This window comes from Pleurodeles waltl, chromosome 9, assembly GCF_031143425.1.
Source record: "Pleurodeles waltl isolate 20211129_DDA chromosome 9, aPleWal1.hap1.20221129, whole genome shotgun sequence".
Lineage (NCBI taxonomy): Eukaryota > Metazoa > Chordata > Amphibia > Caudata > Salamandridae > Pleurodeles > Pleurodeles waltl.
The window spans coordinates 391,434,993-391,447,470 of NC_090448.1; the positions used below are offsets into that span (position 1 = coordinate 391,434,993).

At 44.0% G+C, this 12,478-nt stretch overlaps 1 protein-coding gene across 1 annotated transcript in view; it reads left to right on the plus strand.

The window, feature by feature from the left end:
* The first annotated feature begins 398 nt into the window (after positions 1 to 398).
* LOC138259375 (microtubule-associated proteins 1A/1B light chain 3C-like) overlaps positions 399 to 12,478 on the plus strand; it is a 56,166-nt gene continuing 44,086 nt past the window's right edge. The window contains exons 1-2 of the mRNA XM_069207068.1: positions 399 to 1,079; positions 11,894 to 11,949. Of these exons, the coding sequence (XP_069063169.1) occupies positions 1,016 to 1,079; positions 11,894 to 11,949 (120 nt within the window). The 5' untranslated portion in view covers positions 399 to 1,015. The remainder of the gene's footprint in view (positions 1,080 to 11,893; positions 11,950 to 12,478) is intronic.

The window sequence follows — 12,478 nt, forward strand, 5'->3', positions numbered from 1 at the left end:
GGTTATGTGCAAGAGGAAGGATGAGTTGATAAATTATTCCGTCAGCCTTCCCCCTGCACAAACGAGCAGAGGGAGTCTAGGTCCAGGGAGGGATATTTGGAGTAGAATGGGGTGCGTCCAGGGTGATGGTACAAGTAGGGGACGGGCTATCCTCCACGCCCGAATACTTACACAGACCCATAGTAGATCAAAGGGAGGGGCAGTGTTTAGGGGGGAAGGGCTGATGTCCTGGGTTGATTTGCAGGTCATGGTTAGGGTTGTATTGCAGGCGTAGAGGCTGAAGTCCAGGGTGAGGTTATCTTTATGGGAAGGGGCTTATACAGAGGGTGGGGTCATGTGTGTCAGGGAAGGGCTGAGGCATGGAAAGGGGTTTCGGGCAGTTGCTCGCGGCCCAGGTTGGAGGTTATTTGTGGGCGGGGCCTGAGGTCGAGGGTGGGCTCTAACCACCAGTAGGTAGAGGGGAGGGAGGTCCTACGACGGTCTCCTCGGCAGTGGTCAGTGCGTGCGTGCAGGTCCTGGTGTGAGCAGCGCTCGAGGGAGGGGGAAGGTGTTATTGGGGCCGGAGCTGCTGTGGCCGGTTTGAGTCGGTTCTCTGCTTGTGTCTGACGGAGGGGGCTATTAAAGCTGCCCCGAGGAGAGCCGGAGCACGCACGACGTGGGAGGAGAGGAAAGGGGAGAGATTTATTGCGAACAGCAGGATTGAGCTGCTTTTTTTCACAGTCCCCTAAAAGTTTGTCTTTTCCGGACTAGTCACTTCTCGAAATCGAGGAGGACCCCTCCTCTCTCCCGCGGTTCCCTCGCCAGTGACTCCCCTCAGCCCTACATTAAAGACCAGGACTGAAACGGCCACGAGTCCACACCCAGGAACTGACACTCACAAGACGAGAGTGACCGCCGCCCCCTCCACGAAAACGAACCCAAAGAGTGACTTCTCACCCACCCCGAGGGGTGCATCCTGGAAGCCGGACACCCTTGCTGCAGAGACCCCCGAGTCCGTTTCTCCCCAGGAGTGAAGATGCCTCCCGTGGATAGGAGCCTAGAGTACACCAACCTGCCATTCAAGGAGAGGAAGTGTCTGGGTGAGTCTAAAGGGAGTAGGCTATGTGCAAACAGACGTATTTTTGGTTGCTCCTCTCTTAGTCCCACGTTCTACACGTAGTGCTTTTTGCCTTCTGTCCCTCGGCACTGCCCACTTCACAGTTGTCACGTTTTCCTTCTGTCACCAGAGCCCCCAGCAGTAGAGAGCTAACTGCCTCTTCCCATCAGACTCAACAGAACTTCTGCAAAGTGTGGCTTTCAAAACGTGTTTTTGTTAAATTCATTGCCGTGCTTCAGGTGCGCTGTGAATGACTCTTCCCTATAGATCACCTGCACTATGAACAGGCGCTAGCATCTGCAGACTTGCTTACTATGGTTAGTGAGGTTTTAGCATCTGACTTCCAGTGAATCTCTCTCTGTTGCGTGGCACTTGCCCTGAAAACGTTTATCTTTAGTAAGACTTCTCCAGGCAAGGTACCCAAAAGAGCCCCTTTTACCTTACTGTACAACTTGATAGCCATACACAGTGTAATAGAACATCTCAGTCTCTGCCTCGCCCACTAGTTCAAGTGAACAAGCCATAGTATTAATGCGAAGAGTCAAAACACGAGGTACAAAAAAATCACTTTGAATTCTCTTGCTTTCTCCCTTTCTCTATTTAGATTGCGATCTGCTTTGTATTTTTCTCATTTTCTGTCTCTTGTGATCTTCCTCCGTTTTTTCTCGTGGCTTCATCCTTTTCTCCCCTCTCCACCTTTATCTCTTCCACCATCTTACTTTTTCGCTAACTCAGTATGCTCCGCTACTTCTCTATTTTATGTTTTTTCCTCGAACTCTTTCTTTGGTATTTCTTGCTCGCGTTTCCCTTATCCCTCTACAAATACAGGTTGTCACTTTATTCCTCTTTCCCCCTCTTCGGCTTCTTATCACATCATTCTCCAGTGCCCAACCCCACGCCCTCCCCGCCGGGCGCAGCAGAGAAGTGTTTTTTTTTTGTTTTTTGTTTTAAATTTTATTTTGATTCTGGAATTTACTAGATATGACTCGCTTTTGGCCCAGGACTCCCAGAGGACTTCGGACTGAGCCACAACCAGACACCTGTCCCGGGCCTTGACTGACGCGCCTACATTTATTAATCACTAGCTTCTCTCTCTCTTGCTTTTCTCTTGCTTACTTCTCCTGATTCCCTTCTCTCTCATTCACTGGCTCGTTTCTCTGTTTCGCTTTCTCTCTTCTCTGTCCGCTGGTTCGATGCTCTTTGCGCCAGCTGGTATGCTTAGCCTCTGTCCAGGTTTGCTTGTGCTACTCTCTCTCCTCGAGTGTACAATTTCTTCCTTGCACGTTTCATTCGGCGCAATTCTTTAGCGCAATGGTTCCCAACCTCTTGACTTCTGTGGACCCCCACTTTACCATTACTAAAACCCAGGGACCCCCACTGAATCCTTATTGGAATCCGAGGACCCCCCCCCCCCCCCCCCTTCTGTGAGTCATTACTGAAAGCTGGGGACCTAATCTGTTAATATTATTTAATTTTCTAAGCAGTCGCGGACCCCTGGGGAGGCTTCACAGACCCCAAGGGTCCCCGGACCATGGTTTGGGAACCACTGCTTTAGCGATCATCCCATGGCCCACTGCTTCTTCGGTCTAGTGTCCTCCTCCACTTCTGAGGCTTTTAAAGGTCTTAGTCTGCCAGGCAGCACACCTGTCTGGTTTGCTAATAGGATCTTGGGGAGATTCAGAAAGCTTACCTAGTAATGTATTCCACCTTTGCTTACCATTGACTTTGTGATTTGTAACTCACTTTTTCTGGTCCTCTGTTTGCTGGCTTTATTTGCTTTAGACAGTCCAGCTTGAGTTCGTCCCTCTTGTTGTCCAAACTTGTTTGTGGAAGAATACAGTAAATAGTCCTTTAAATCTTGCTCTTATCTTGTCGCATTTGCTATGTGTTCAAAGACAGAGGTCGAATATCAGGCTCTCTCTTCCAGGGAGCTTGGTGTTGATTTTTCTTTCTGTGACTTCAAATTGAGAGAATTTTATGTGACAATTCTGCTGAGTACCTTTGTAAGAGGAAAGGACGTTAGATGTTTTTTTCCTAGCATACAACAAAAAACACAAATTGGCTGATGTATCACAATATAGGCAAAAAGAACAGAAGATGAAAGCAATGCTGAACAATGCAAACATTCACCCCCAGTCAAAAAGATCTCCATTCAATCCACATTTTTTTTTTTTTTGGGCCGCCCCACCTGTCCACCATCTGTTCTTTTTACCTATGTTTCAGAATGAGTACACTGAAGCATTTTTTTTTTTGTGTGGGTGTATAATTCTGAAGTTTGGTGGAAACAAATACCTGAATATGATCAAAATGCATCGATAAACTAGGTTATGCAATTTGCACACGTGTGCAGTAATCAATATTTCAGTGCAAATGTAATGGTCATTTCAAATGAAAATGTTTTGTCTGTAATATTGTGCCAAAACACCTTGTGTACTCCACATTACACAACTCCATTCTATGACACTCCACTCTGTCATGCCCCTTCACTCTGACAATCTGTGACACCCCACGCCACTCCAATCTACACCATTCACTCCACGACACACCTCAGTTCGCTCTGTGCTCCTTCCCACTCCAATTCACTCTATCCTATTCCACTCCAATGCACTCCAATCTACCCAACCCAACTTCGCTACAATCTACTCCACTTCAGTCTACCCAACTCCAATCTCGCCCAGCCCAATTTACCCATCCACCCACTTCAATCTACACCACTCTAACTCAATCAAACCCACTCCACCAAATCTCCCCCACTCAACTTTAATCTGCTGCAGCCCATTTTACTCACCACAATCTACCCCACTCCAATCTACCCCACTGCACTCAATCTAACCCAATTCCATTCTACGTCGCTACACCCCAGACCTGTCAACTCTCATAATGCCACTTCATGTCACACAATACGGGCTCTCCTCTCATGATCACCCAATAAAGAATCAATATCCTGGCAGGAGGGAAAACAGCTGAACACCGCTGCAGAATAGTGGCTTTTCAGGTGTTTTTAGAGGCTCTGAGTAGCCAATGTCTATTAAGGAGTGCAAAAGTACCCCAGTACATCAGCGGTGGCCACCTCAGTAAGCTTTCTCTTTTTTGCTTGCTTTTTGGGGAAGGAGGCAATCAAGGGTGGTGGAGATGTGCTTCTGATGGAAGCAGCACTTTTCATGGACATGTCCCACTTCACACAGTGAAAAGTCTTAATAAGTTGTGATTTATTTTTGACCCATTTTATCTCAAAATGTCTCACCGTGTCCAAAAGCAACACACATCTCATGCTAAAATACAGCGCTTAAATGAGACATACTTCACACTATAACACAGCTCTAAATGCCCGTTTAGCTTTTAGCAACATTTCACATAATGACACAAAATCAAATTATGATTTTTCTCACTCCTAGTTAACATGGAATGTAATGATTACTGGCATACTTTGATATTACCCTTGCGATGCAAATACATTACAAGTGCCTCTGCATGAGGAAAAGGGACATAAATCCCATTGGCAGCAGGCCTTGACACAGAATGTGGCTCTGGGGCCTCAGGCTAGAGGCAACATGTGGCATGAATCAATATTGTATCTACTCTTGCTTGTCCATCCTCTCACAGTTCACCTCCTTCTAGGGTGACCACCTTTCTCCAGGTAATTTCATAGACTGTTCTGGTTCTGAGCAGTTATGTGTTAAACTAATGGATTCTCAGTGTTGAAGTTCTGCTTCCTGTGAACTAACTGGACATACACGCCTTAAAACAATGATTTGTAGCTAAAAACTTCAGGACTGGAGACAGTGCCTGCAATGACCTGGAGTGAGGTGGTCACTCTATCTCATTCTCTCACTCTGTCTGCAGACTTCAAATCTCTTCCCTTTTTAGGTCGAGCGTAAGCATATGCCCTCTTGTATACTGCTTTGGTCTTAAAGCCGTTTCTTTTTGTTTGTTTCAGTGTCATTTAAAAATCCTTGCTTGCTAGTGGTCAGTTATGCCTCTTTGTTCATTCTTTTTAGGGTAGAGCGCAAAGCCCTCTGTCCCTGTTGTTATCTCTCTAAGGACTTGTAAACACGCCCATCACTTTGTTTGGTTTGTGGGCTTGCCTTTTACAATTAGCTTCATTTTATTTGTGAAAGGCATGCATACGTCATGCCTTTTCTAGTGTTGAGCTCTCCTTGAGCGCACCGGCCAACTACTGAAAACATGCAAGGCTCCGTGTTTTCAGCATGGTTTCTGGACAACTTTGTTACATGGATATTTGCCCTTTTGCCGATATGGTTCACTGCAAGCTAACGTCTGTTTCATTTTGTGTTTGCCTCGTGCTCATGGCAGCCGTTGGCTCGCTTATGGGAAACTATTTTACTTTTCAGTTTGTGTGGCAATAAAAGTCGGGTTAGGAGTTTACAAAGCTGATAGCTTTAACTCAAGTAAACGCAAGACCCATTGCATTGCAAATGCTTGTTCTCTTTGGGAGCAGGGACTAACTACTGCATAATTACGCTTTGTCATGTTTATCTGTTTCGTGCATGGCTTTCTTTTTCTTGGTTTCCTGCCCATGTTCAGCTAAGCTTCCTTTTTCATTTGCAGTTCTCAGCTAACATAACCATGTTGTTCCTGCTTACAGTTTACATGCTTTAGTCGATCTAGCATTCTCTGAGTGTTTGCTTTTTCCAGGTTGTTGCTACTTACTACTATTTTTTCTTTTCTTTTTCAGACCGCATATTACTCTTGTCTTCCCTCCCTCATGACCCGAATGCACAGCTTAAACTTTTCACAAAACAGACGCCTCACTTAATTTCTTTAGCACAGTGCCTGAACGTCACTTGAGATGTGTGTAATTCAAGATTGCAGGGTGCAGTTCCTTATGTGGCCAAAAGAGGTCCCAATGGACTCCCAGAGACAGCCTATGGTACTGCACCCTGTCCCTGCTTTGTGCACATTAAAACCGTAACTGTTGCAGTTTTTTTTGGCCAGCATATTATAACTGTAAAAGCGTTAACATAGCCATGCTCTTCCTGATTACATTTCACATGCCTTAGTGAATCTTGCAGGTTTTTTTTTTGGCCCTGCTATTCAAAGTGTTTCAGCTTTTAATTAACGCTCTCCGTCAACAGATGTCTCAAATGTGGCATAGCACCAACGAGCTCCCTTTTGTACCTGAGGAACAGGGTTTGAGTATCAGCGATGGTTCACCATCCCGTGATTTTGGGCAATTCACTTAATCTCCCAGTGCCCCCCTAAAAATGAATCTGCACTTGTGTAATACAATTGGTGCTTCTGGAAAGTGCTTCAATGCCTGCTGGTTGAGTTCGCGCTGTATAAAACTGCAGAAAAACCGATGTGATTTTGGATAAGATTTTAAGCCATAAGTCATCCAGCACCAAGAATTCACATAGATGCCGAGCTTGAAGTTGCTTTAAAATGTATACCCTGTCAATCTTTGTGGTGTAGAAAGGTGCTTTCAGTTGGTTATGGTGCGGTGTGTCTTTCGGATTTCACCAGGAATTTTTACACGCAGGCAAAAACGCGTCCATATTCTCCCTCTCTATGTGTAAATACTTAAATGTTGGTAATTTCACAAAGTAATGTGCTTATCCCACTTCCTACACCTACTAATCAGCATTCCCCTCTCTTTCCGCTTTCCCTTAACCCCCTCTCATGTGCACTGCTTACCATATAATAGTATGTTTCAACCACTGAATGCATGGGATGAAAAAGTGTGCTTACATAGATTAACGCTTGTCACATTGATTAAAAGCCGCCCCTCCATCCAGTTCCAACTTTTTCTTAGTAACAACAGCGAGGAGATGTCAGGATGTTGCTACTTATTATTTTTTCTTTTTCTTTCAGCCAGCATATTAATCTTTTCTTCCCTACCTCATAACACAAATGCACAGCGCCTGAATGTCATTGGGGATGTTTGGAATTCAAGATTGCAGGGTGCGGTACCTTCTGTAGCCAAAACCAAAAGAGGCCCTGAGGGACATCTAGAGACAGCCTGTGGTACTGCCCCCTTCCCCTGCTTCGTGCACATTAGAATGGTAAATTTTGCAGGTTTTTTTCAACCAGCATATAAGTGTGAAATGGTTAATGTAACCATGTTCTTCCTGATTTGCATTTCACATGCTTTACTTAATCTTGTGGTTGTGTGTTTTTTTTTTTTTTTCTTTTTTTTTTTTTCGGGGTCCATGTTATCCAAAGCGTTCCCACTGTAATTAATACTCTGTCAACAGATGTCCGAAATGTGGCATAGCGCCAAATCTGGTCCCTTTGTAACTGGGGAACAGGGTTCAAGCTCAGTGTCAGTTCAACATCCCGGGATGCTGGGCAATTCACTTAATCTTCTTGATCACCCCAATAAATAAATCTGCACTTGTGTAATATAATTGGCGCTCCTGTAAAGCGCTTTGACGCCTGCTGGCCAAGTTTGTGCTATATAAAACTGCAAAATAACTGCAGTGATTTTTGGAGAAGATTTTAAGTCATAAGTCGCCAACAATTCACATAGATACGGAGCTTCAAGTTGCTTTCAAATGTATACCCTGTCATCCTTTGTGGCATGGAAAGGTGCTTTCAGTCGGATACGGTGGAGTGTCCGTCGAATTTCACCAGGAATTTGCTTTAAACCCACTTACTACACCTACTTGGTGGAAGGAAGTTTGTGACTCCCCTCAGATTCCAGAACTTTTCATCGCCGAAATGTGCAACAAACAGGTTTTTTAGCAAAATTTTGAGGTTTGCAAAGGATTCTGGGTGACAGAACATGGTGAGAGCCCCACAAGTCACCCAATTCTGGATTCCCCATGGTGTATACCTTTCATAAATGTGTAGGTTTCCCTAGGTGCCACCTGAGCTACAGCCGAAAATCCACAGCTAGGTACTTTGCAAAAAACACATCATTTTTCAATGGAAAAATGTGATGTCCGTGTTGCGTTTTGGGGCGGTCGCGGGCACTAGGCCTATCCACACAAGTGAGGTACCATTTTTTTTTATCAGTAGACTTTTGAGAAATGCCCTGTAATTCACTTTCTCGTATAAGGACCCCCGAATTCAGAGATGTGCAAATAACCACTGTTTCTAAACTCCTTATCTTGTGCCCATTTCGGAAATACATAGGCTTTCTTGATACCTATTTTTCACTCCTTTATATTTTGCTAAATGAATTGCTGTATACCTGGTATACAATTCACACCCATTGCAAGATGCAGCTAATTTATTGGCTCTGAGTAGCTTGGATTCTTGGTGAACCTACAAGACCTATATATCCCCGCAGCCAGGAGGGTCCAGGCAAACATAACTGTATATTGCTTTAAAAAAATCTATCTTAGTTGGAAAATTACGAAAGAAAACATAATCAGAAAGGTGGGAGGATAGTTGAAACTGAGGAAGTATCCACTGTGCCAGATTAGCCAAAACCTGGTTTCATGGCACAGTCCTGATTTGGTACAATGTATTTAGAACAGACATGAAACAGTGGGTCATGCTACCCTCTTTCAGTTAGGAGTCCATAGAGAGAGGCCCTCGGGAGATATAGAGATATAGAGAGAGATATACATTCAATTAAAATATCAAAGGTTACAGGGATGTTATACTTAGGTTTTGCATTTACTTGCGCAAAACCATAGAAATTTAGTGGTCATAGTTATTTCAATTAACTATAACTTGCGCCATGTACAGTCTTTAGTTCAATAATTTGACTGCTAATGTTTCATTGGTATTTTTATTGATGTTTATAAAAGTTGTCATGAGTGCTGTAATGACTGGGGTAAATAGCAGTGCAAGGCGAGGGCATAAGTTATAGTTACCATAGGCACAAGCTAAATTAACACGAAATAACTAACTATAACTACTGAATTTCTATGGTTTTGTGCAAGTGATTTCAGAACCTAACTATAACGCCCCTGTTACCTTTGGTTTTGTAATTTAATTTTATGTGTTTAAAAATAGGTGTGAGAGAGTGTCTCGGGGTGTGACAGTGTCTGGGTGCGAGAGGGTCAATCTGGGTGTTAGAGGGGGTGTGAGAGGGAGTCTCTAGGTGTGAGTGGGTATGAGTGTCTGAGTGGGTGTGTCTGTGTGGAACTGTGTGAGTGCATGAGTCTCTGAGTGGGTCTGTGAATGTGTGCATTAGCCTGAGTGGGTCTGTGAGTGGGTGCATGAATGCCTGTGAGTGGGTGTGCCAGTAGCTGTGTGAGTGACTTGGCCACAAAAGACCCTCATCTGCCCTTTCATCCAAGAGTCCACTGTTTGGCACAAAATATCTACCCAGGTGGAGTTCTTTCTGCCTCCTTGGCTAAATATCCAGTACGTGTTCTACACCACAGCTGACTAGTAGAGCACAAGGAAATGCCACAAGTGACTTTGTGTGTGTTTTGGGAATATGACTGTGCCTGTGATTCTTTATCTATAAGTATGTAGTAACTTGAGTCCTATAGAGAGGCCAGCAAGACTACAAAGACGTAAATCTCCACCAACCCATGGTCCTTCCTCTTACCCATATGCCATACGTTAGTCTTTGTTTTGTGGAGATGTCCTCCGATTCCAAGAACGCACCACCAAAATCAGCAGCAAACGCACTGGGGGTCGCTTTGGTAAGGTGTCCATCATCCTGGCAAAATGCGGAAAGAAGTTTGCTTAATAATAAGGTGGATGGTGCAGGGCAAAGTTGGCAGAGCTTCAAGTTGATTTGCACATTTGCATACTTGTAGCAATTTAAAGTGAGACCCATGAACTCCTCTCTCACTAGGAGAGAAGAAACAAATGGAGGAGGGGGGCTGCTTGGCCACCTCCCAGGGCTGATTTTTGGCCCCAGGGACCCCATTCCCTGGGGCCTGGCCATTTCTCTTGGGTGGCCCCCAGGGCAACCAGTTGGCAATGGGACTGCTGGAGGAGCCTCTAAGTCCTCCGTCTCAAACGGCTGCCCGCCTCTTGCAGGAGCTGGCATTGCTCTTGCACACAGGGAGCTGCTAAACATGCAGCCCCCTGTTTACAAGAGCAATCGTTTCATCTCTTTCCTTGCCTGCATCTCTGCATCTAATTAAAAAAAGAATGTTTTGGCCATGGGAGGTGGTGGGCCTTATTTTTTATTTTTGTTGTGGGACTCTGCTTGGCTGCCAATAATTACTTGTTGAAGTGTTTGCAGCCAATCCAATGTCAGCAAAGGTACAGTTCGATCTGCAGAGGATCCGCATCCCTGATATCTATATTTTTTTAAACTCAAATATCTCAAAAACTACTGAATGGATTTACACCAAATCACAAAAAGCATGCTTTCTGGATCAAGAGCTAGCTTTCTGCAAACTTTGGTGTAATTCTGTCCAGCGGTTCGGGCTGGAGTCGTGTTCAAAATAATATGGGGAAAATACGTTGTGGGATTCCTCCCCCTTTGTTTCTCAGCCCCCGCTTGACAGATGACCCCGAAAATTTCAAGACAGCAGCTGAGTTGACTAAAGTATATGTTATTGAAACTTTTTTTGTGAAGATTCACCAAGCGGCACCAAAGTTATTGATAAAGCAAAATACTCTTCCTAAGGAAACTCGGTCCAAACTATAACTACCTACTGGCAGGCGCCAGTAGGTAATCTATAATATATTCCTTTCTTATTTCACATCTTTAGGTAAATGTGGCCAGCATGCCTAGGTAGCTTTTTGTACGCTGTTAACACTCTGTTGGTCTTGAGGCTTTTATACTCTTCTAGACTGATTCCACTCAGTGGTGGATGTCTTCTACTTTTATAATGTCAGTCCCACTAACATGGCCTCTTTGTGACCTAAATGAACACCTCCACCTAGAATATTAAGTTTCTTACCAGAGGTGATGGGCCATCCACTCCCCAAAGCGGTCTGCAGTTTTGCTATCTACATTGACTGTAACTGCTCTTTGGCTATGGTACCCTGTACCTAATTGTTTGGCTAGTTTGAAAAATTGAAGGGGAAAAATACAATGAAAACACTTGAGTGTTTCCTTTCATTGGATCACATCTCCGTATGGCAAGTGTCAATAGTCTAAGCTAGTGTATGGCAACTCCACCTATTACATTGCCCGTACAAAAATAGTTCACTGATTTTAAGTGGTGCTGAATGTTGTAGCACAGTTCTTGACAGACCTTTCTGGACAAGCTAATGCTACTCCCATTCCTCACTCTTTCCATGGGCTTTTGGTCTGTCGCAGAGATGTATTAAGGCTAGCATCATCGTTCATGACCCTGAGATCTAAATTTAAATTGCATAAATAAGGACAGGTGCTTTTTAAAATTATTATTGTTGTGGCAGCATAAAACAAAACATGGAGGCGAGAGGTTGGTATCAGCTGTTCAAGCCATTGTTTTTGCTTGACAGAAAATGGGTACTATAGGCAATGCCTCAGGTTTTAGGGCGACACAATCAACACAAAGTAGTCCAGGAGTAGTTTGTAGCTGGCTTGCAGATCCTGGATTTCCATTTGCTAGCCCAATAAACATTTGGGGTATATCATAAGGGTACTTGATGTAAAGGCTTTCAGAGATTGGACAAAAGTGTTTCCAAAGGTAGGTACAATTTTGTCCAAACATTCGCCATGTCCCCATTGGACACCATTCACCCGCCACAAAGATCGAAAAATGATAAGTTTACAATTTTTTTTGTTACAGCATTGTAGGTTATGGATGAGAAAAACCGTTTGGTTGCACTACATATGCAGCAGAGTCGTGTGCCATATTGTTATGCTAGCGGATGTTGTTTTATGTCATACTATACTTAATTTAGCGTGGTTGTTAAATTTACTTCACCTCCCTATTGTGTTCCACTCCATGTCTAACCTGTTTTGTTTGTTTCTTTCAGCCACCAGGAAGCGGGAAGTGGTTGGCATGCGTTCTAAGTTCCCCTCTAAACTGCCGGTGAGTATATTAATGTTTGGGGAGGAAGGGAGTGATTTCAATATGCCAATCTTTGAACCTTTATAGTGTACACAAAATTATAGAGTGTTTTGTTTAAAATTGATGGGGATTGGAGGCCTTGCATATGTAGATAATCCAGAGGGGCAGTCATATGGCAGCTGGTGAGTGGATATTGTATTTGCATCCCTTTCTTTGAATGCTTTATACCAGGTATATGGTAATTCTTGGATCCATGGGTGTTGCATAAGAATATTGTGTCATTCGTGGGGAAAAATTGGGGGTAATCATGTCTTTCTGGTAGTGAACGTGTGTGTGTGTGTGTGTGTGTGTGTGTATATATATACACACACACAATCAAAGCAATACCCTTTTCAGGTGTAGAGTGGCTCATGAATTAGGCGAGAAAGGAAGTAGGGATCTCGAGGTAGTTCACAAGTTTTAGGTGTCGAGCACTTTGTTTAAAAAAAGACCTGCAACACTCTAAAACTGCTAGAAAAGCAGACATTTGAGGTGAGCAGAGTTTTTAAGA